General features: G+C 43.2%; 2 protein-coding genes across 5 annotated transcripts in view; one reads left to right on the top strand and one right to left on the bottom strand.

Moving 5' to 3' along the window:
* tnmd (tenomodulin) overlaps window positions 1-4,237 on the top strand; it is a 76,398-nt gene extending 72,161 nt beyond the window's left edge. For both annotated transcript variants that reach the window (XM_033632804.2, XM_033632803.2), the window contains exon 7: window positions 3,476-4,237. In XM_033632804.2, coding sequence (XP_033488695.2) covers window positions 3,476-3,685 — 210 coding nt within the window. In that variant the 3' untranslated portion in view covers window positions 3,686-4,237. The remainder of the gene's footprint in view (window positions 1-3,475) is intronic.
* Window positions 4,238-9,242: 5,005 nt separating this feature from the next.
* Window positions 9,243-25,025, bottom strand: part of elf1 (E74-like ETS transcription factor 1) — a 45,963-nt gene continuing 30,180 nt past the window's right edge. For 2 of the 3 annotated variants that reach the window (XM_033633219.2, XM_033633218.2), the window contains exons 2-10: window positions 21,802-22,107; window positions 21,270-21,326; window positions 17,949-18,123; window positions 16,959-17,063; window positions 16,675-16,836; window positions 16,453-16,536; window positions 15,559-15,751; window positions 15,033-15,392; window positions 9,243-12,289 (exon numbers count right to left, since the gene is read on the bottom strand). In XM_033633219.2, coding sequence (XP_033489110.1) covers window positions 11,470-12,289; window positions 15,033-15,392; window positions 15,559-15,751; window positions 16,453-16,536; window positions 16,675-16,836; window positions 16,959-17,063; window positions 17,949-18,123; window positions 21,270-21,326; window positions 21,802-21,873 — 2,028 coding nt within the window. In that variant the 5' untranslated portion in view covers window positions 21,874-22,107 and the 3' untranslated portion in view covers window positions 9,243-11,469. The remainder of the gene's footprint in view (window positions 12,290-15,032; window positions 15,393-15,558; window positions 15,752-16,452; window positions 16,537-16,674; window positions 16,837-16,958; window positions 17,064-17,948; window positions 18,124-21,269; window positions 21,327-21,801; window positions 22,108-25,025) is intronic. The other variant, XM_033633220.2, reaches the window with a different exon arrangement.

Raw genomic sequence — 25,025 nt, 5'->3', positions numbered from 1 at the left:
TCAGGAACAAAAGGAGAGCTGATACCAAAAGACAAAAACAATCAGGCAACAAAACGGAGGGAACAGACTGAAGTAAAACAAATAAGAAACACAAAAACTTAACTGGGAATAAAGCGGTAATCGAGGAGCGTGGAGGGAACCCAGCAAGGAGCACAGAAGACCAACGCAGACGACAAAAGACAAGGGGAGCAAAGACCAAAAACACAAGGACAGCAGGGAGATAACGAGGGACAGGTGAAACAAATCAGGGCGGGGCAGACAATCACCAAGGCGGGAAAACACGTACACAAAGGCAGGAAGAAAAACCCAACACATGGGGAGTTAAACTACAAAATATAACAGGAAACATGTTGAACATGAACATGAAACAACAAAAAAGACAACACAGAACACCCAAAACCCAGAAAACAAAGTCCTCAAGATAAGAGACGCCAAACACAAACCCAGGATCATGACAATGTGTGAGTGATCATAGCAGTCAGAACATGCTGGAGCACTGAAGGGTATGGTGGAGTGCAGCACATGTAGAGACCGAAATGAAAATGCAAAAGCCATCAGCATCAAAAAAATATATAAAAGAAGAAGAAATTGACTTGTTTTGTATCAGTATGTTTTGTGAGCTAAGTTGTTTGTTTGTGTTGATCTCTCATTACCTCCTTCTCTTGTTCTCAGAAACAATTACTGCTGCCCTCACTGGCAAAATTAACTGGAGACCAACATTACTGTTTTTAAGAGACTGTGGCATGCTCATTTTTTAAGCTCATACAAAGGGAGAGATATCCTGTGACACTAGACAACCAATGGCACCTGTTTGTGCAGACCATGTTTGTACAGCTTGCTGGTAATGGGGCTAAAGTTTTGACAAGGGAAAAACTCACATGGCTTAAATGGGTCCCTTGAACTCTCACCTCAAGATATCTAAATAAAAGTGGGTTCTGGGCGGGCTGGTCTCATAAACTGTTTGTATAATTTACTACAAAAAATAATGCACCCAAATATCCCACGTCCTTTGAAAGCCTGCGATCATGCGACCAAGGCACTGACAAGAGTGAATAAGAAATGCAGAAAGTCTCCCCAGGAGTATCATGTGCAGAACAGTGTGAACTCTGAGTAAACTTTGAATCCTTTTAACCTTTTGAAACCTGGAGTAACATCAATTTTCTTGTGCTGCTTTTGAACCCTGAGAGCACTGATTTCTTTCAAAAACATGGGAGGAAAGGCAATGAGCAACTTGGTTGGAAATGTCCCATAAATTGCACAAATATAATAGATTTAGAAAATTATTAAAAAAAAATAAACTAAGGGAAAAAAAGGTAGGAAAAACTATTATTATTATTATTATGTTTAAAATGATGTCACAGAACATTTTAAAGCACTCTTTCCAGTTCATGTCCTTGTTTGTTTGTTTTTTTAAATGTCCTTTCTTTCTTTCTTTCTTTCTTTCTTTTTTTCTTTCTTCGAATTTTCTTTTTTTTTGGGGGGGTCATTTCTTCTTTCGTTGCCAAGTGCCTTTTTTCCATGCTTTTAAGAGACATCAAGCCAATTTTCTCTGGTTTTAAAGGATTAAGTTACATAGTCACCATGTTTTTTTTCCTAAACCTAACCACATTAACTTTACTTGCCTAAACCTAACCTCTGTGAATTTATGTTAATCAAGTAACTGTACATTAAGGATGTAACATCATTTGTAGGGCACTAATTCGTAGGATATTGAATGAACTGTTGTGTCTCCATTTTTGTAGGGTATAATACAAACCATTCGATGAGAATATGTTGTTCTGGGGTACCCACAAGTCTCCCCCAAGCTTGAGAAGGCTTCCCAGTAACTATCTTTTCCTTAGAATTGATGTACTCTTTCAGATTAAAGCTGTATATTTGTCTTTTTTTAAGGAGAAGGACAACCAGCCTATTTAAAGAACACAAAAACACCTAACACATGCAGATACATTAAAACAAAATTGTTGTGGAACTTAATATGTAAACTGATATTCATCCACATTGGATAATTAGTAATATTAGCTGTAAAATAAGGAACCAAAGTATATCAGTATATGATTCCTCAACTCTCCATAATGACATAGTTTTCAACTAGCTTATAACTAGCCTATATACTTCGACAGCATTACTGAATTGCTGAAATTCAGTTATGGCTTTTGGTTCTGGTTTGCCACCCCAAGATTTTCAGTGGCCCTATTTGTGACGTGATTGTAGCTGGGACAGAAAAGAAATCAAATAATGTGTGTAAACTCACTCTGATTGACTTCCCACCGACTTGTACAGTGGATGCAAGAAAGCCCCTAATTCCCACACTTAATGTAGCAGGGGACTGAAGGGACTCAGCCATGTGTTCCTGCGGGTCCTGTCCTCTTAAACAATTCCCACGCATTCCTTATTCCCAACAGTGGATGTGTTTTGTTCTGCCCTGTTGCATGTAGCTGAGTCACTGTAGGAGCTTGGCAAAGAATTATGCCAGTTTGTTCTGCACGTGAAGTCATCGACTCCTGGATCCATGCAGTTTAACGAGACAGTGGCGGATTGTCTCTGAGGATTCATTTACTAAAAGAGATTGAAATGTGGTCAAATGCGTACTGAGGGCAGTCGCTGCCTCAACTTGCGCGGCGAGTTAAGTGGCACTTCTCCGAACCCCATTTGGAGTTGCTCTTGATCAAAGGCATGGCACTCAGCCCCCATGAGTCTACGGGGGCATGAACCAACCAGCACAATGGAAAAATCCAAGGGCCATTAATTCTACCCAATTTACCTTTCGTTTGGATTTCATTTGGCCCCTCTATAAATTCAGAGGCAGCCAGCAAGAGCAAATGAAAGAATCCTTGTTAGGCGATCATTACTCTGCTAATTGCTTTAGGAATGTGCCATGCACTTAAAGTCAAGGTCAGGGGGAGGGCGCCAAGACGTGGGGAGCTCTAATTTGAATGCTCTATTGGAGGAGGGGCTGCCATTTTGGTGCAGTGTGTGGGCCTCGGTCGAGGGAGTTAAGAGGTCAAAGATGAAAGAAATAGTGTAATTATGCTGGTAACTACCAACGTTAGAGTCCCTTTGATTGAAGATAGCACTGGTGGAGAGGCTGTGAATGCCGGATCCAGAGACAGGGGCATTGTGCAGTCTTGCTACCGCTGGTATAATAGAAAGGTCAAGGGTATTATATCATGTTTTATGCTCCTGCAGCTTAAATCAAGCTCGCTCACTCTCCCTGCTATCTTGATCTCTTTGTCACAGTCATCAAGCACGGCACAAGTTTGCATTTTCACAGACATCAATTCTGATCTTTTCACTCTTGTTTGGTTTTTACATATATTCTGCTGACCTACAAGGAAAGCAGGCTCATCAATTCACGCCATCCCCTCCTCCTCCTCTTCCTCTTTTCCTTCGTCTTCTTCCCCTGCCCTTGCCGTAGGAGGACTGGCATTTGTCATGTGTGTGATTGTAACCCTGCCCACTGCTGTGTCCTCTGCAGAGAGACGTTGGAATTGAGCTGGATAACCGTCTGGATGACCACGGCTACTGCTGCCAGCACTGTCGCCGTGGTTACCGCTACTGCCGCCGCTACCACGAGCCCCTGGGTGGCTTCAACCCGTGGCCATACTACTACCAAGGAGGCCGGGTCATCTGTCAGGTTGTCATGCCGTGCAACTGGTGGATCGCCCGCATGCTGGGGAGGATCTGAGGAGGGCGCGTGCTGTCTGGGATTTAAACTGTTTGTGTCGACACAGGTGCAACTTCTCCTTTTGATAAATATTCCAGACCACGTTGTGAGACCAAAGCAGTCCATTGCACACAATTATTATCCAATCTTAAAGTTGGCCCACAGAGTATTAGCCAGTTTAAACAGTCTAAATGGCATTTGAGGCGTTTTGATTCTTTCTTAAAAGGCATTGCTCGTTTACAGCTGTCTAATTTTCTCTGCTTATCTACCCATTTAGTGTCTTTGCTGTTTGATCCTGTTGAATAGGTGCAATTTAGTCTGGAAGATGTCACCAAAAACTAATCTGCTTAAAAAAAACAACTTCAGCACTGCCTGTCCATACATTTTTCACCTCATAGATTTAAAAGACTTGTTCAACTTACACTATAATGTATGAAAATGTACATGCAGTATAACAATATGTGCAGCAGTCTGAGTGGTGCTATCACATTTAGTCAATGAACTACTTGTATTTGTCTCAGTTGTTTGTGATCAGTTATTTTATGTTTGATTAAAGAGTTGTGCACAGCTCAATCGCTCAGCCTCTCCTTGCTCTACTCTTTGTCTTTCTCACACCACAAATGAGACAGGAAGTAACCAGCTAAACATTAGCCACCTCACCATCACGTTGCCTTGCTCCCTGCCGCTGTGGACTGTTTCCCTGGGAGGTGAGTGGGCAGTAGCTGCTCAAATTCGAATTCGGCCAGCAGCAGCACTGCGTCTACCAGGTGGCTAACCTTTCAGCTGCGGCTGTCTGGTCCCCTGCAGCTGGAGTTTGTGCTAGCTGGATTCAGGTTGCTGCGGCCACTGACTTGGGGTCCATCTCCGGAGCTGCTGCCCACTCTCCTCCAGGTATAGTGGTCTGTAGAGGCGGGGAGTGAGGCAGACATACTGTGATTTGACACTCCAGCTAACGTTAGCTACATAAACTTGAGCACGAAGCCAATCAGCAGAAGGCAAAACAATTAGCAGCATTTTTGGTCCATGTCTGAAAAACTTTGCTGATATTGACAGGTGTTGGCTAATTCTTCTTTTTGGCTTGCTTTGCAGTGTAGGCAGTTGATGCTAATGCTGGAACAGCAACTTTCTCTGCAGGATCCTCCGCCATTGAATCAGGCTTTCACTGAGGGGATGCATTTGTAGAACAGCCAACAGGAACTCTGTCTCTGAAACGACCTGTGATTGACCAAAGTCCCCCGTCATGGGTTGGATTTTCTAAAGCCTGAGGTGCAGAAGTCTACTTTTCTCTCAGTTCACTTGAATTACAATATGCTTTGTTATGGGATTTTTGCCAAATGACACCAAAATTAAACTCCCTACTTGAGCTTTAAAGCAGATACAAAGCCTCCCCATATTCACATGCAATTAGAGCAGTGTGCGCAACATAATCAAACTAAAGTGAAATGAGGGAAAGAAACAAACAAGCTAAAAGATAAAATACTAACACGCCAGCCCAGAATTAAAGGAAGCTTTCTTTGCTGGCTTTCTGTATCCTAACAATTCTTTTATCTGTTTTTAAGATCATGTTAAACTAAGGAGGTACAGTATATGATGCACAGGCCTCAGCTGTCTCTTGTGATGTAGTTACTGTTGTCTTATCCTCCATTGTTTTCCCTCTTGTTGCAATCCACAAAATGCTTTAAATAGTGCTACTGTTCAAACACATTCCTCTTTGCTGAGGCGATTTTAATCTGTAACACCACGTCTCAATCTGTCGAGCTGAAATAACTCTCATCTGCAAGTAACAGATAAGCAAGCGAGATAGGCATTCACAATTGATGTTCTGTCATCAGAATAACAAGGTGCATAAATGCCCAAGAGTATTCAAGCAATGTGAGATATTCAAAAGTTAAACCGAGAGACAAAAATGGAGCACTCATGTTGTCATGGTTTGCTTTGAAGCCTTCTGTATGTTCCCGTCTCTTTCCTGATTTTTTTCCCCCAATTAAAATTGCATTGTATGAATAATGTGAGCTGTCCTATCATATGAAACAATATGATTTGAAAGCTGATGAAGTGTGGGCTTGAATCTGACTCATGCACTCCATACAATAGACAGGCCTCTTCTCCATTAGTCCCATTGCTCATTAGCAAAAACATTTAGCATCAAATTGACAAGGAAAAACTAGACGTGCATGCTTTTATTGTTCCTATTTCATAACCCGAGTCTCTCTTGTGTATCTGATGCATAATAATGCATTGTTTACAGTAATATAAAAGCAGCTCGCCTGCTAAGTAAAGCTGGATGTTGACTCATGTTGGCTCAGTGTGATAATAATGTCAGTGATATCAATAATATTTGGCAGCCAAATGGATTTTGTGAAAAAGAGGGCGAAACATATTACTGTATGTAAATGTTTTATGGATATGCTCATAAATGGAGTTCACACTGCAACCGTATTGTTATTTTTAAATCAATAATGTCAATAGCCCAAAGCAACATGTCAAGTAAAAAATAGTGGCATGAGTTAACAAATGCAATAATTGCAAACATACTTCAAATAAACTGACAAGTGTACAGCAAAGCCCCCGAGGCATTTCTGAAAAGTTCATAAAATCAGTGTTTATATAATTCATTTCTCACTATGTCCCGATTATCACAACAAATAGTGGAGTGTTTATTAAAACGGATGCATGAAGCGTGCTGGTTGCTGCTGCTGCTGCTGTGGAGCGTTTGCCTTCACAACGTTAGGAAATAGTGTAAAGTGTTCCCTTTTCGTAAGATGCTGTTAGTTGTCTATCTGCCGAGGTCTCTGAGGACTTTGAGGACTCTTTTGTGTAGTCGTGAGAGTAAATTGCCATGGAAGCCCTGAGAGTCGGTCTGAATGGGATGGCTCACCCTGACTGGAGAGGCTGATACAGATATTACAGCCGGCTCCCCGAGAGCTCCTCGTGCCTGATGGGACAAAAGTCCAATATTAACCATGAAAGTCAAACTTTAAAAGTACTTACAATTAAAAATCATCAAGGAGGAGACCCAGAAAAGAAACAGGATGGTGGCGATACTGCAGTTACATCTATACAGTCCAATTGTGTGCTTAAAAAAGTGAATCAGCATTTGGTATGTGATACATATATCTCCAGAGGTCATTGAAAGCCTCTTGAGGTAACCAGTTGAATCGAATCTACAACAGAAAAAAATATCCCCAGAATCCCCTTTTGAATTCAGTGTTCAGTGGTTTCACTTTCAAATGAAATGTAAATAATGTGATGTTAAGTAAACCTGTGTAGCTCAGTTAAAGAGATATTTATTAGTGATTGCATTTAAAGACCACTTTGGACATGTAGAGAGGAAGGAAAACAAGGCAGAGTCGGTGGAGTTCAGCTTGAAAAAGGATGTTTTTCATCTACAAAAGCAAACACTTGAACTACTCCAAATGATCTCTGATTATTAGTATGGGGCTTTTTTTTATACCCCCTACATCTAATTAAATAAAGGTTTATTTGCATTCCCATACCATGCATGATGTGGTTTAGTACTGTCTACATTAGATATGGGGCAAATCTGTGAGTCAGTGACAGTGAGCACCAGAATGAAAGAATATATCATCTCAAATGAAGCCCCGCACAGTTTTTTTCTCATGCATTTTATACACTGTCTAGGAAAAAAAACCCTCCAGCACTTGTTTATCAGTGTTTTGATGGGGAGAGGAAACAAGATCGACTACTCTGCAGGAAAAACAGAGATACCGAGCGTCTACCGGGTTGGCATAGTTCAAAGGATTTTGCCTACCTGGCCCGAGGAATGGCCACTATCATTGAGGTTCACAAGTGAATTAATTCCTTTTGTTACTTATCAAAAAAATGCAGTGAAACTTCACTCCCAGCTGCTTATTTTCATTTCAAATAATCTCTCGTTCATTTAGATCAATGAGTTGCTATTCTGGGGCGGAGGAGAGTGAAAACCAATGTATGAGGAGTGTCTGTATTTAGATTAGTAACCTGAAGGAATAGCTTGCTGCAACCCAGACTGAGGCTCAGGCTCAGCTGAGGACACATGTATCACCAGTGCCATCTTGTGTAGAGAGAGGTGTACTGCTGCAATATCAAACCAGACACTGTTCACTCTTTTTTTTTTTTTTCTTTTTTACATTTTGAATCCATGCTACACCTGCTGTCCTTAAATACATCTCTTCTTCTCGGAGAAGACCCTCAAAATTTAAAAGTGGTCTATTTAAATCTAACCTTGGCTGCAGGTTGTCAAGTTAACAGACTGCGCACGGCTGCAATGGCCATGAGACTGCAGTCATCAACTCCTTTTTTCTGTAATGTTGCAGTCAGTCTGGTGACCTGATGGTTAAATAAGCTCTCCCTGTACTGTTCCTGCTACAGGCTGGAGGCACAATAATGTCAGCCGTCATCCTTCAACTGCTCCCACTGTGAGAGGCAGCATGGCACAGCAGTAAACACTCGCGCTGTGTCAGTGGCTGCAGGCGACACAGAAATAGTCCTCCTCTCCCAGGACCCGACTCTCGCTCCATCTTCAGGGTCTCTGACTCACTAACCAAAGGAATAGCGCAGACGTAACGGCTGCTAGTAGCCTTTCATTATTTTAGTAATCTATAACAACCTCCGCTTACCATATGGCAGGCGATCGATGAACCGCTGAACAGAAAAGCAAAGTGTCTGTTTAGATGTAATGGAGGGCTGTTGATTTTCATTGTCATTTCAAACCATATTCCCACCTGCAAAAGGTTGAGAAGGATGTTTGCTGGAGTGAAGAAGGCTGGAGTGGTGGACGTGGCTGTGACTGAACTCCTGGCCTTATTTTCTGCGTTCATATATGTGTGTGTGTGAGTGTGTGTGATAACCCTATGGCAACACTGGATTGTGTGGTACACAGCTGTGCATGTGGGTGTAGACAGAGCTAGGCACAGTAGGCAAGCCCTGCTGCCAGACAGCTTCCTCAACACCACCACCCCTCCTCTTTCTCCCCGACCCTGAACACACACACACACACAGTCAATCCAAGCCAATGCACACACCCCGACACACATCCACCACGCACACACACACAAACACATCAACATAACACATGCTCAAACTGAATCAGTCCAAGTCAGTGTAACCCCTCCACTCGCCAGCCACACACACACACAGACACACACACTTCACTCTGCAAGCTGTGGTGACAGACTCGGCTGTCTTCAGTTCTGGGCATGTCACATGCTAATGTATTCATCCACCCACAGCAACTGGAGAAGCAGCGCTCTTAAGTACAGTCCAATCAGTCTCTGGCCTGCTAATGGCTCCAATCCAGTTCCCTACAGTAGCTTTTTCTTTCTCTTCAAATGTCATGTGGTTGAATGTCCCTCAAAGCCGCAACAGCCCGACAATACAGAAGAGAACGGGGACAGAAATGCTTCATTTTCATTATCTCGACAGTAGAAATTAATTGACATAGTAACCCGCCTCGCGTGCTATTTGTTTCCAAGTTTAATTTTGTTTTGTTTAATTTTTTTCAGAGTGACATTTTATCTGCATCTCGCGCCGACTCAAAACCACTCTGTCTGCAACAAAGACGACAAATGAAAATATATTCAGTGACCAAGATTTTGTTTTTAATTAGTACATTGACTTTTTCTTGAAAATCTACTCTATATTCAGCATAAGGGAGGCAACCCCAAGATAACAGAAGCAACAAAACATAAGCAGTGGACATACCTCAACATCTCACAGACAACAGTGCTTTAGGGGAAAAGGCAGGGCAGATACGGGAATATATACAACACAAAAAAAAAAAAAGAAGAAGAAAAAAAAAAAGAAAGCAGCAAATCCCCACTCAAAAGATTTCTATGCAAATGTAACCCAGTGTAATTATTGATTGTCAAAAAATTTGCATGTACTTTAAGTATACATTCAGAGTGTCTTTGCAGACCCAGAGCCCCTTTGGCTGATGTGGGGTTGTAAAGCAGCGTTTAACTCCTGTCCTTAGGTGCCAGTGCGGATGGAGGTCAGTATGTCTGAATGTCCTCACTCTACAGCTACAGTCCGGGTGGAAAATACAACCAATTTAGCCGTGATACCACTCAGGATCAATATGGCTTCATCCCCGGCAGGACCGAGGGGCCAATCGGATGGCTGGCCTGAGAGGTCCTTAACAAAGTGGGACAGCAAATAAAGAAGGCACAGACTGGTCTGACCCGAGAGCAGGAGAGGAAAAAGAGGAGAGGAGAGGAAGAGAAGAAAGGAGAGGAGCTTTAAAAACAGCACTGGTACATCTTAGTACCAAATAACTAAAGAAACTTGAGCTATGATTTCAAAGACATACTGATTGATACATGTGATGCTTTGTGCAGGACACAGAACGTAATCTTTGTGAATGCATAGTCCCGACTGCTTAACTGTTGATAAGGTAAAGAGGTATGTCTGCTGAAAAGAAGGAACCAAAAGCACATTCAGTACATGTTCAAATCAGACACACAACAGAGGATATCTACAATACGAGAATATAACAGTGGAATAATGATGCTGCACTGAGCATGAGAGTCCAAAAACTCAAGAAAATACCAAAGCTGATTACATGGAATGCTATACAACTGAAAAATGTTGGTCTTTAAAAAAGAAAAAAGAGAAAACCTAATAAGCTTCCTGGTATTAACGTTCATATTCTTTGTATTTTCCCTCATGTTTACACATGTAAATAGAAGACAAATGTGCCTTTTTTTATACAGAATTTAGAAATTCACAAAATAAATAAATTCACTATGGCCTTAAAATTGAATCTCAATTGTATATTATATGTATATATATATATATATATATATATATATCCATATATATTCCATTTCATATAAACAGGATTTAAACCTTGGAGCCTCTGAAGCAGAGGCTGATAAAATCTGTTTTATCCTGCGTATTCTTTCTCTCCGTTTGTGCCTCCCTATCTTGCTGTGCCTCCAGTCTGCAGCTCTATACAAACAGTTTTGATGTCGGACTGTCCTTGGTGGACAGAAAATGCCCATTTCCATAGTAACACAGTGTTTTAAGGCCAGGAGTAATAGAGAGAGAATGCATACCTTATTTTTGTTTATATGAAAATAAATGAGTAATAAGTTCGTAAAAGTCTGAAACCCATTTAGTCCGTTTTTCATCTTTTTCCCAGACATTTCCACAAAAGAGTCTTTACGGTTTGAACTTCCTGTAAGGCACTCTTCAATTAAACTCTGAGATGTGTGTGTTTTTTCCCCAATGGATTGGACACTGTGACACAGCATCCTAAAAACACACACACATGTCCTCTGCACGTTCTCAGAAGTCTGATTTCATTGCACCGTTTGGCATCCAGTCCCCAGTTTTGGTTTGTTGCGTTTTCCTGTTTAAACATACGAGTCCAATGAGATGTAAAGTACGAAAATGATTAACTGGCACATTTGGTAGACAGGGATCCCTGGTTCATCCAATGGCTGTTCTCCTAGAAGGGGAGGCTGTGTTATGTTTGCATGTGTGTATGTGTTTCTGTATCTGTGTGTATGTGTGTGTGTTGGGGTTAATGTCTATGGAAAATAATCCCAAGTCTAAAAAGTGACTTTTTAGAAAACCTAAACACTCCTTTGATTCTTTTAAAATTAGGCACATGGTCACAAAATATGTGAGTAAACAATAAATCCTGAGGCTGAACTGACCAACCTTTAAGAGCAACATGCTGCAAAGATCCCTCGCTCTGATCTTTGATCAGATCACTGTGGTACGAAAAAGAAAATTTTAAGTCTGTGGTCAAAATGGATTCAATTGTTGTTTTTTGGTTCAGCTTGTGTCCTGCAGCACTAAGCCTCCGCAGGCTCTGTCTTTATCTGGATAAAGTTTGCAGGCAATTGGACAGACAGTGGCAGCTCCTGCAGGCCTTTGATTCCCTGCTCAGGCTGCAGGGACATCTCCCCACGCACTTCCAGCTCCTCCACAGGGGTCAGGCCCTCGCTGGGGCTGCTGCTCTGGGAGAAATGTCCATTAATTATAGTTTCACTCACAGCCTCGTGGCCCCGGCTTTGACTGGTATCAATGATCACAGTCCTATACTGCAGCTCTGCCTCCCCTACCTCAATCTCTTCTTTCTCAAACGTATTTGCCGCCAGTGATGGATCCCCATTCACCATCGACTCAAAGTAACTGGGGTCCAGCATCTCCTCTTTGACCTGCAGCCCCGAGAGGTCGCTGGGTTTGAGCACGGTGGCAATTACAGTGCCGGGCTGCTGGGCCACCATGGTCTGCCCACAGGTCGTGTTGATGGTGACCAGGCGGGGGAGACCGTTGAGGTTGGAAGCAGTGGAACTAATGACTCCTGGAGGGGAAGTGCAGCAGGAGGAGATGGAGGAGGAGGAAGAGGAGACGGTGGAGCCCAGACTGGTGACCAGGAGGTGCTGAGGGAGGCCGTCCTGCAGGCTGTTGGCTCCGCCTGCTAGAGAGGCCGTCTGGATGGTCAACACATCTTTACCACCTGCAGTGGTGGAGGGCACAGTGTGGAGGATAACCCGAGGGGGGGGGGAGTGGCAGGAGTCCCCGTTGGCCAGGACAGTGGTGAGGGGAACAGACTGAAGAGAGCCAGGTGATGTCAGCACCATGGGAACTGATGCAGGAGTAGCGATGGCCCTGGGAAGACAAAATAAACTGAGTGCGTACTCGTGTTTCTTCATCTTCTCTGACAGAGCTGTTGTAATTGAATTTTCAGTTTGTATCTCTGCAAATACAGACAAGGATTATTTTTTAATGGAACCCTATTGAGAAAGTTACCCAGTGCACAGCTATGATCCTAAACAGCAGAACTAATGCCCTTATTAATATAACAAACGGCGTTGTCAGCTGTACTGCAGAAGTCATTATTCTCCTTGATTCCTATCTGCAGACAATGTTTAACAGCTTAGAAAAAAAGCCAGATGACTGATAATACATTGATTATTCAGGAAGTATGAAAACAAAAAACAAAGAATACCAAAGAGTTGGGCCAACACCTCTTTGACATCACCAACAAATGAGCATTGTAAGCTCTATAAAGGTAGTATTTGCTGCAGGGCGACTTGATTACATTGGATTATATTACATGTTTTACTGCGTCCAGCCCTCTGCAGCAAAGGTTCAAGCAAACAGTTTATCTCAATTTCTGAAAAGCTGACAAGGTTTAGAGTCAGAATTGAATTCCCTTTAAAGACGCAGCCATTAACAAAAGGTCGACACGGGTTGAGTCAGTCATATTATGTGAATTTCAAGGACAAGTGAATTTTTGTGCATGTGCATTTGTGTGTGAGCGCCATCTTCGAGTAATTTTGTGTGTGTCAGGGGTTCTCACATTTTGTAAATTTCCAGGCCCACCAAATAAAATGTGCTTCACACCTCAAACACTGCTCTGAAAAGATTTTTTTTCCCATCAAAGCATCCTGTGGGTTTCAAATACCTCCCATCTGATGCTGGATTTTTTTTTAGGTCCACACTAGCTGTGGTTACACGGACAATATTTCTTCAGTCTGATCAGAAATGTTCTGGTTAGAGATTCCAACTGACCTGTTTACATGTACGCTAATTAAAGTGCTCCCATATGATGTGCGTTTTCATGCCCCAAAGCATTTCATCAGAAAATAACATTTTTTGACTTGCGCATAGTGCCTCCTGCTGTGAAGCGTCTAATCTGCAGGAAATAAAACTAAACAAGTTTTTTAATTCAAGGCATAAAGTACACATGGAGAAGAAGTGTTTTTGCCTGTTAACACTTGTAATGCAAGTGTAACCCCAGTTATTTTCTATAGGTATAAATTACAGATGTCCCCTAAACACCTCATATGTGGATTTATCGGTGGACGCTACAATTTACTGATGTTCCCCCAAGTGTCCCTTATGCAGGCTACTACTACCAGTGATGATCGATGATTGATATGTCCTGCAATTATTCTTTTTCGATTCTCTTTCCAAATCAGACGAGGGAGGCACATAGAAACAGCTCTTGCGGCATGTTGCGTGTGGTGCACGCACCAGCTCCATCACCATATGTTACCTCCACCTGGGGCAAACATGCACATTGTTCCAACCAAAAAGAAACCGAGAGAAATCGAAAAAATCGGACTTGGCATTTACATGGTTATAAGGCACTAATATTTTTCCATTGAATGGATTTTGAAGGTTTACACTACCCCTCTCAACTTGTTTGAAAATTCCTTCAGATCAGACCAGGTCTGGACAGTCTCCTCTGATTAAGGTGGTACATGAGACATTTGTGTTCTGACTGGGCTATTATTTTGATTATTAGTAGAATATTAGGGTCCTTGTAAATGCACCTACGGATATGTATGATATGACATGTAACAGTTACAAAAAACATGATTATATATTGACTGATACGATTTTGTCACGTGGCGTCCCATGTCTTGGCTGGGAACAGTGACTTTATGGAGTCTTTCTGTCACTGTAAGGGTAGCCATACAACCAGCAGAGCCAGGCTAGCTGGCTTAGCGCCACCCAAAATTATTGTGATTAGTTTATATAATGATCCCAGAGTGTTTTGTTTTCCCATAGTGCGAAATCATAATGGGTTCAGTCAGATCTTTCTCCAGCACTGGCACAAACGGATAGGTAGGCCTGCCACGATAATTAACTGATAGACATATCAAGGTCAGCAAAAAGAAGATCAAGGTCATGTCCATATATCGTGCAATATTGCCCTCGTGTTTACATGTGTATTGGTTTACATAAGAGTGTCATCACAATCTTAGCCAACATGATGCCAGAATAAACAGCAGGATTTTCCTGAACGTTCTAAGACTTGGCTGCAGCACCTGAGCATTTATTTTAACAGTGAATGAACAGAAACAAATATGCCACATTTTGCTGTAATTTGTGGTCAAATTAAAAGTTCATTGCTCTTTGAAAGGGTGTGGCATAAATGTGGCATAAAATGATCTTTAAATGACACTAATATTATTTCGCACAACTATTCCTTGGACAATATATCGTCAACAAAAGTTGTTATTGTGAATGGCCAAGAGATAAGTCTGGCAATGTGAGACTATATTCAGCGTGCAGACATGAGAGTGGTATAAATTAGTCGATATATGATCTCCAACATATCCTTGACCTGCAATTTTGTGTTACCTATTTGCCGATATCAACATGACAGATTAAAGATAATGATATCACCTTGGTCAGTTCATCCATCTAGCTTTGGTTTGAAAGATCACAATCAGAAATCAATGTTCTCTAGCACCTACCGTGCTACTTTCAAGTAAATGAGAAATGAAACCTCATTTTTAATTTAGCTGACAGTGCCTCTCAACAGACCTGTGTATAATTCACGGTGTGGAAAACAGCTCTTTTAAAGAGTGTGTCTTCCTCTTGCCAAATCTCCTACCTCATAGCTTGTGCTGGATCGTGGGCAGCCGACCCTTGGTTGCTCTGCAACATATGGACAGAGTGGAGGAGCTGCTCAGCCTGTCCTCCGTTAGCTTCCTGGTACATATATTCATCGTGAGGCTCCTTCTTCATGTGCTTCACCGAGACGTGGTGTTGACCATGAGCCCTCCCGTGCCCTTTGGAGCCTCCGCGCACCATAGACCGCCCGTTGGTGGACCTCTGATTCCCATAGCTGACGTTGGCATCAGAGCTGCCGTCCTCATCCTCGATCACCACCAGATCCGCCGGCATCTCTTTAAACTGATAAACGAGCCGCTGCCCTTCCACTTTGGCCAGGATGCCTCTCTGATAGTAGTACCTGAAAGAGATAGAGAGCTGTTTATCACAGAATCGTCATTCAAATTTAACAGCCCCATAAAACGTCACTGTAGGGTGCAGGGTCCCCACATGGGTCATGTCATTGGAGATGATGTGCATGTTGACAAAGCTTTAGAAAATGGTGCTCATTCGTATGTTCCCCTTACCTGAGAGCTCGTCCCATGGTCTCATAGTTCATGTCAGGCTTGTTTTTGTGTTTGCCCCACAGCTTTGAAACAGCCTTGGAGTCCACCAGCTTAAAGATGCCTTTCTCCCGCTGTGTCCACTTGATGTATTTGGGACAGGTGTTCTTATCCTGCAGTAAAGCCAGAAGGAATTCCCACAGGTAGATCGTGTTGCCTGCAAATTGAGGGGGAGGGGGGGGGGACTAAATTAAGTCATGTTTTTAACACCCGAGCACATCAGACATTCGTGGTGGGGCCTGCGAGCTGCGCTATAGGCATCTATAATTCATTTAGTAATTTAGAGTCTTGCATAAAAATGTGTGTACAAGGTGGCTAAAGGGTTGCAGGAGAAATAACTCTTTTCTAATAACTATTGTTGTGTCAGTCGTACGTGTACATGTGTGCCTTGGAAGGAAATCAATTACACCAGGCCTGGGAGTAGATTACTCTAATTTGTGAGATGCTTTGGCCAGAAGTGGTTAAAAACAGCAACGCTCCCAGTAGTCACTTGAATCCCAGACACAGTGACAGGGTGATGTATATGTGTGCAGCTGAACCTGCGGTCCCCAGCCCCCTCCTCTTTGTGTCACACTGTATGGTGCAATGAGGGCTCACATCGAGCAGCACTAGTCTGCTTCTATCGGTAGAGCATCAATGTGCCCTCCAGCCTGCAATCACTTCTGTTTCCCTGCGAAACACAGCACTCTGAGATCCCCTCATCCATTAACTCGCCCAGATTCAACCCCGCCGGACTGCAGGGGTTGAGGACTGCTGTTTGCACACTCCACAGGAGGAAACAGAGCATACACAAGAGGAGGGGAGACCTTGATTTTTATTGGCTCATTACAGAGAAGCGGACAAGTTAGTGAGGCCTACCTTTGCCCTCTTTGCTCTTCTTCCTGAGTGGCAGGTTAGGGGTGGTGATAGGGGAGCAGGGACGCACCGCCCGCGGCTTCCGCACTGCGATTCAAATTGAGGGGTGGTGTGTTATGAGGTGAGAGGTCACAGTGAAATCATCCAATTACCTATAAGGCTGAAATTTTAGCAGAAGAGATCATTCCCGTGTTCTAACGAGGAGGAGGAGGACAGCTGTGTTACCTTTAGTTTTTTTCGGATGTTTTAAGGGGCACTTTTGGGGTATCTCATCCATGGATGAAGTGTCCTCGTCGAGGGACACGTCAAGGGCACTATTATCCATCTGGTCAGGCCTCAGAGGGGCGTACGTCAAGTCTGGCTCCAGCAGAGTGCCATAGGTGTGAACTATACATAAAGAGGATAGATAGAAGCACAGACGAACCATGAATAGAGTGTTAATGACGCATCTCAAGCTCAACATACGACCACTGATCAAAGTTAAATGTAGAATATGCAAAATGACTCACTCATGCGCTTCTCGTCCAAAATGTTGTTTGGAGACTCCATGTTAAGGAGAGCTGCTGCAGCCTCGTTCGTCTCCATGCTGTCCTCTGGTCCAGAGACTGTTGTTTCTGTCCAACAGACAACAAATTAATCAATAAGAAAACCTTGTTGGTAACTGCTTTGTATATTGTGGTGCTTTGGGCACTTGTATGTCTGAGTCTTTGTCTGATACAGCTGAATGGTAAGCACAAGTACCAGGCTCCTTTTTTATGGCTGCTGGCATTAAATGAGTTTTAAGGTAACATCCTGATCAGTTTTGTTTGTGCTGAGGAACATGGGCACAATCAAGACATCGTGGTTGCAAGGTAAAGAAGAATTAGGCGGAAAGGTCTGTAATTACCAAAGAAATTACTAATAATGTTAAATAAGTTTCTCAGAAAGATGTATTTTTTGACTCATTCCTCTTTTCACAAAAAATGAGTAAAAAATAAGTCTTTTAAATAATAAATTCTCCAATAATTTATCAGTAAAGAGGTTTTTGCATTCTCGTGCGACCTAATGTGCCCTGTCTTGAGACTCTCTAGGTTATGCTGGCAATTAATTGGAATTAATTGATTGGAGCGGTACCAAGTGAACGTACCTTCAATCAAACATGTCTTTATTTTCCCAATAATTAGTATCAATCACAATCGTATTTCTAGAAACTTTTTAATGATGGACCCAGGGTGTCTACAGGTATCAGTAACTTAAATCTAATGCTTTTTAAGGTATTTTCAAGATAATTTTTGACTACATTTAAGGTTGATTTTTGGACAAATCATCATTTTCTTAATCGAGCATTGTGGTTAATTTTAAAAGTACAAAGTATATATATATATAAGAATATATATCTTTATGTAAATCTTCGAGATTTACATTTGTTATAGTTGTGAATCTGAGAACACTAGTGTATTTTAAATGCACCTCACTGAGCACAGTTCCCTTTAAATGACAGTTGAGTCAAACATCTTTACCTGTGAGGTCAACGCCTCCCACCAAGATAGAGGGCTCCTCCACGACATGAAGAGTTGTGTCCACCATAATGCCGTTGGTCACCTCGTCGGACTCCAGGCCTGAGTAGACCTGCAGCAGATCAGCCGCAGGCACCTGCTCGACAATGACTGCTGGGAATACTGACGGGTCATCCAGCTGAACAGAGAAAGGACACACACACATACAGAGGAAGGTGAGACGTTGTGATGCAGGAGCTGTCACAGGGAGGCAGGGGTCTGACGGTCTTTGCACATACGTACTCTGTGTGTATATGCAATAAAAACGCCTTTTATTCCTTCACTACACATCATAAATGCAATTTAAAAACCCCAGATGACATCAGATTAATGCTATAACCAGATTTGGTTCCTTATTTTTATTGCCTTGTAAAAATACTGTAGATTCATACTCAATTTCAGCTAATGTGGAGGCACACGGCATGGCGGAGAGCTCATTTCTGTGGTGTTGCAGCGGTCCACAGGGACCCGCTGAAGAAGACAGGAACCAGCTGTTTGATTTGGCCTACTTCTCCTGAGAAGTTAATCTTATGCTCAGAAATTATATAAGCCCAATTGAATGTTAATGGATCAATCGTGAGTTGCAGGCGAGCACCTCTTTCATCATGTCCTAAACGTGCTTTGGGAATTCTCAGCTTGCCGTCTCATTTCAGGCATGGCTCAGCCTGATGCAGGAAGGAGTCGGGGGACGGAGGGGAATTATTGGAGCTCGTGCCAAACCGTTGAAACTAAGGAGCCCAAAATACTCGAGAGCTCCTCAAACACAGACTGGGTCAAGAGTGCTCACAGGGCGCTTGGTTCGTGTCAATGGGAGGGACATGGGGACTAATTCAGTCCTTTGAATAAGTCATGCAGTCCTCTAAAACTCTTATTTTGATGACTTTCTGGATTTGACATCTGCTCATTTGTGTAATCATAAGAGACTGACAGGCGGATCTGATTTGGAAAGCATCAACAAAACTTAACTTTTTACGCTACATGTTGCCTTTTGTTTTAAATGGAAAGGTCACCTCAGGTACTTTGATGCAAAACAACTCAGGTTAACACCAGCAGATGGCAGCAGACTACACTTCAAAAGTGAACTGATAATTTCTTTTACCATGTCACTGCCAAGCAGCTAATGCAACTGCTCTGGCCTGTAAGTATATAATGTGTCTAGACCGCACTGAAACTTATCAGATTTGGATAAAATATTTATCTTAGCAGGACTGTTTCGGTCCACCAGGGATAAGAGACGTGCAACCTCTGAAAATATTCTCTGAAGTTGAAAGATTAATAAAAGAAATTAGGTCAAATGTGTCCAAACAAAAGATGAATGTTTGCAAAACCTGACAAACACCTTCTTGATATCACACTGCCTACAATCAGGGTGTAACTTACACTGCTGCCCCACAAATAACAAGCTCTGTCAACTAGAACTTTTGCACTGCTGACTGGACTGTATCACAAAACTCTTAAAACACTCAACAGAATGTATGTTTGTATTATTTTTTAAATTTTAACCAGATCAATTAAGAAGACATTTGTACAGTCCTGACCTAATTAAAGGGGGAACAGGGTAGAGAAAAGGTGCAGTAGGAGGAACAAGAATAAAGGCTTATCTGTCTCTTTGCACAAGTGTCCATTGTTGCTTTGGACCTCTGGGGCATACCAGGTGTCTGGGCTCTGAGCCTTAGGGGTGAAAAGAGGGGGCGATGGATACACTCCCATTTCGGCTACACTTTAACCAGGAAACTAACAGATCGACTCATTATTTGGACACGGTTAAGAAAGGTTGGGCCTCCCGGGCAGGACCAGGAGCGACTACCAAAGGATTGTTTATTTGTAACTTGATACACTGTACATAATGTAGGTGTCTGTGAGTCTGGAGCAAAATGCCTCCACACTCCAGATCATAACTTTGAAGATCAACAACAAACAGCTGAGTGACATCTCAGCAGCGAGAAACCTCAAGGGGCTAATAAAAAGCCTGAGTTTTGCTTTGACTACAGTCAATGTCTCACTGACGTACACTGAATGTTTCCCATTAATCAGAGTCTTTGGTAGACACATTATCAGATAGCGAGACAGTGAGGCTACCACATCTCCACGTCTGGGCTTAAATGATGTTTGCTGTCCTTGAGTGGGAGTCAAGCGTGTGTGTGTGTAGACAAAGGCATTTTGACTATTGGTCTGCTGAGCTCCTGAAACAGCTCCCCTCCTCCCATTCAGCGCACAAAGTATCCACTCAGTTTGCTGACAGAGCATTAGACATCTGAAGCTGCTGTCTCCGCTGTTGTTTTGATGGGGTTTTTTTGCTGGGAACACCTCAGACTGGTCTTGTATTGTCACGTAAACGAAACACTCTGCAATGTGAAAGATAATCACTATGGAGGAGAAAGAGACAGTGTTGTTTAAAGGTTGATAAGGTGGGGCTCTCAGGAGAAGCGGCGCCCGACATGCAACCCGGTCTGACAAATAATATTGAACACCATAAAGGCCTTAACTGCCCTCTTCCTCTTTGTTGAAGTGAAGAGTGTTTCTAGTAGGGAAACGGTAGGCGATACGAATCAGGCACGATTTGCATTTCTAAGTTCCCCATTCTGCCTTTGAAAGCAACAGCATCTGTGCAAGCTGTTCCCTCCACACCCCGCTCTCTTCTGCTTTACCTGCCCAACCACAATGAGTCCAACTGTCTGTACACTTTATATATCCTTATTACCATGATATGTGAGAGTGCAGCAGTCTGTGTAGCATGACTGACACTACTGTGTTGTTCACCTAAAATCCAAATGTCAGTTTCTGTGGCTTGAAAGTGCTATATGTTTTATAGCTATATGTTACAGCTATCCTGCAGTTATTACATGATACACCTTAGGGAGCTTCTTATTGGCTTGAAAAACCAATATAGCGTGGCTAATCATTAGAGAACACTAAGATTTCACTCAGCTGAAACAGCTTTATTGTGGCTTAAATAAATCTTTACAACAGACAGCAGATACAAAATGGCTACTGCACTAGTGTGTCAGTGTGCTGTTCCTTTTGGGGGTATTTCCAGGACTTGGTAAATAGGGGCATGATGCTTACATAACAGGCTGAGTGGGTGCAGCAAGGAACAAAACTGTAGCGCTGGAACAATGCAAGACCTTTTATCCCATCCCTTCCAAGCAGCCTTGTAACTCGTCCATCAGGTTAGACCTGAGTCGGTGCTATTCAGGGATCCAGTGACAACTTGTCGCTCTAGATACACACGCACACACACACACAGATACCAGCACACACAAACATGCATACGACCACACTTACAATCAAGCCTGCTCCACAGGATTCAGACACGGTTGTGGGGATGAGATAACTGCAAACCTGACCGGGCAATGAAAAAACACATAGGCACACAGGTTCACATAGTATGCACACACAGTAACCTTTGTGCCACTACACACATTCATGGCCAAGCCCCACCCTTTCCCTCCCACGCACCCTAACCTCGCTGCAGGTTTTTCAGTCTTTCCATGTCTGCACTCCCAGCAGCCCCACACTCCTCTTCCCAGACCTCCTCTCCGCTCCATCCTCCCCTCCGCCTACCTCCTTCCCCAACATGTTGTCACAGTTAAAGATCACAGGCTCTGAGCTACAGCTAATCCTACCCCAGTGACCATGATGTTTACATAAGTTTTTATTTGCCCTTTTACATCTATCAACAAAATCTGGTTGAAAAACGATAGATAGTCATGAGTGAAATAAAAAAAATGCAGTCTAAAAGCCCAGTTAAGCCTAAAAGCAACAAACAAATGGATTAAGAAAGTTTTACATGTGGTTTCTCCAGTGTGATACCTACCTGGTTGATTTCGTCCATCCCGTTGCTGGCGAATTCGAACACCAGCTCGCTGGGCTGAACTGCAGTCGTCATGTTCAGTTCAGAGGGCAAGGAGCAGCCTAAAATATCCTGACTACTCCTGGCTCCCGACACTCAGCTTCACCTCACAAAATGGCCTCCCTGTCGTCGTCCTGTTCTCTAATCTGGGCGCTTAGTGAGAGAGAGACCACGGGCCGAGTTTCAGAGGAGTGCTGTGGCCCAGGTGGGAGCAGCCTCGTCCCTCTCTGACACGGAGGCTGGGTCCCGCTGCGCCTGGAGCATCTACACCTGGCAGAGGGAGAGAAAGAGATAGGGGCTAAGGTCAGGAGACATATTAGATCAGTTTAATTTCACTGAGAGACAAGAGAGGCAGGGAGGAGCGGGGACAGTGCAGAGGAAGAGTGCCTGTGTGAGAGGATAAAAACCCAGAGTATGTCTGAGGCCTGAGAACTCACCATTCAACTAATAACAGACCTGCACAGCTTCAGGCAGGACATACTGTACGTATCTAGGCTATGTTTAGCTCTGAAATTGGAAAAGGCCACAAATCTCAGCAGAGAAATCAGATCACTGTCTAACTCCTGCCTCCCTGCCTGACAAACCCTCTAGTGAACTCACAAAACTAGTCAAGACCAAGCTAAAAACTCATCTTTTCTCCCCCCTCCAAAAAGTTTGCACAAGGTTTCAGGCTTATTGACTACTTAAATATATTCCTGCAAGCAATAGAAATCTGTTTGATGTTGTACAGTTGCTTTTACGCATCTTAATTCAAATATCAGAGATGTGACGCCAAAATATATAAAAGCTCAGCCTCAATCGTCCAAAAAAGTTCAGGCTCTGAGGCTTAAAAGTTGAAACTATTATGGATGTTGTTAAAGTGATCTTTTAAATAAGGCAGGTCTGCAACAAATTACCAATTGATGTAATCCTTGGGTCTATGAAACATCAGAAAACAATGGAAAATGATGATCACAAAATCCCAGAGCACAAAGTGACACCTTCAGATGGCTTGTTTTGTCGGACCATCAATACAAACACCCAAATATTAAATTTACTTTAACTTAAGACCAAGAAAAGCAGCATATTCTCACATTTAAGTGCCTGGAACCATCAAATGTTCAGCTTGAGAAATGACTTTTAACTCAATTATCACAATAGTTTTCAATTCAAATCAGCTAATTGATTAATTTCCTTTGCTCTAAAACAAGCACATCAACACATAAGTGTATAGTCAGGATGATCTCAGAGTACAACTCCTCCTTATTTCAACACCAATGCCTCTCATTTCATGTCTGTGTCCATCCCTGAAATGAAGACACCCCTCAGCACACCACCCTAGATCATAAGACTCAAGGGGCTGATATTATGATCACATGAGAGGGTCTGAACAAGCCCTCCCTCTACACAGAAACACACACACAAAGGCGAGCGATCACTTGTCTGATGATGCTCTGGAAGCCCCTCTGTGCTGACCCTCGGGGAGTTACTGTGATCACAGGCAGCGGGGGAGGGAAACTGGTGGTCGAGTTGCTTGTTAGCGTGTGTATGTGCTGAGGTGTGTCCCAAAAACACAATGCCCAAAGGCAGGTTTCAGGGCTGAAGGTTGGGAGGGGCTGAAAAATAAACGGACACCCCTGAGCCAAAAGCCCCCCACCCTCCTCTTTCCCTGAGACCAAAGAGCTGGCAGCAGTAGAGAAGTAAGAGATGGCAGTGTTTAGTACACCCCCTCAACACACATGCACCATCCCTGCTTTTTCCACTGTTGCAGGGTGGAGCTCATTTGCTTTGAAATGCCTGTGTGACTGACGAAGTCGCATACCAGGCCCAATTGTATTTTGAAGTTTTGAAAAAGGGGGGGGGGTAACAGGAGGAGAGGAGGTGATAGCAGACTAAACTTCTGAGCAGCTCGCGGGGCGCAGGGGCCAAACACATTTTACGATTTAGTTTATCTTCCTGCTAAGCATCCAGACAGAATAGTAACATGTGGCCGTGGTCTGGAAAGCATCGCTTTGGGAAACAGAAGAGAGAGAGATGGGGATACTAAATCTTTTTGAAGGCTGGCGTTTCATTCCAGTCAGTCCCCCCTCTTGCTGTCTCTGCTGGGCAGTGTCCATGCCCACCTCTGCCAAAGCTGGACGCTGCTGCCATCTGTCTGGAGCTCTTCAGTGCCCTGGTCTTCCTGGCATGTTTGTGCCGGGAGAGTGTGACAAGCCATTACCAGACTTGAGTGGAAAAGAGGGGATGTATCACATGAGGCTTCCAAATGGAGGAAGATGTATAAATCATGTTAAAAAAAAACGCAGATGGACACGTGTCTGCATGCTGAGCGACTTCATTTGTAATTTCACATGGACCACATACACACATTTGCAGCAGATGCCCTTATCTGCCCTCTGCTGAGAGCAGGACACCTCATGTGAGATGAGGGAGGAGTGCAGCGGCCTGTATCATATGGGATCACTCTGATATTGCCCTGCCCAGCCTCGCTGCCTTCTCCCACATATAGGGAGCTAAAACAACGTGTGTCCTCTGTAACAGAGCATCTTTGTTCTTCTTTTGTTGTTGTCACAGTTTGTGTTACTTTTAAGGATATTTATGGAGCTGTTAGGGCAAAAACTTCAGCTTATGATCCCATGGACACGACTTTTATTAAACTATGGACAAATCAGATGACAGGAAACAAACTGTGGGAGATCACAGGAGTCAGGATAGATGTAAACAGTAAATCCTCTTTCCTGTGTTTTGTATTTGTGTCTAATTGACTTGCTGCATTCGCACTATAATGCATCAGGCTGTGTCAGTGTTTGCATGTGTGTATTTTCCATACCCCTCCTATCAGTGCTTCATTGATCTGAATGGCCCAGTTGGCATCGTGCTAACAGCAGACAGGGATACAAGAGAGCCAGCCATTAGTCAGACGCAGCCTGCACATTATCCCAGAGCACATGACAACAGCTGCCTTGTCCCAGCACAGGGGCAGGGTTGTAAGTGAACGTACTACGTCATGAAGAGGAGAAGAGGAGGAGAACAGCAAAGGGAGGGATTTTACTGGGATGTTAGTCAATGCATAATAGTCCACAGAGCAAATAGACTGCCTGTGACTCATGGGTGGGGCGTTCTTTTGACAGACTTGAGTATTTTAGTGTGGTTACCAGGCGGCATCCTGAGATCTGCGGCATGAAATGTGTAACAGTGGTGTCCTGGGT

Source organism: Epinephelus lanceolatus, chromosome 7 (assembly GCF_041903045.1).
Source record: "Epinephelus lanceolatus isolate andai-2023 chromosome 7, ASM4190304v1, whole genome shotgun sequence".
Classification (NCBI taxonomy): domain Eukaryota; kingdom Metazoa; phylum Chordata; class Actinopteri; order Perciformes; family Serranidae; genus Epinephelus; species Epinephelus lanceolatus.
Note: the sequence above shows the minus strand (reverse complement) of the source record. Positions and strands in the feature narration are given on the sequence as shown.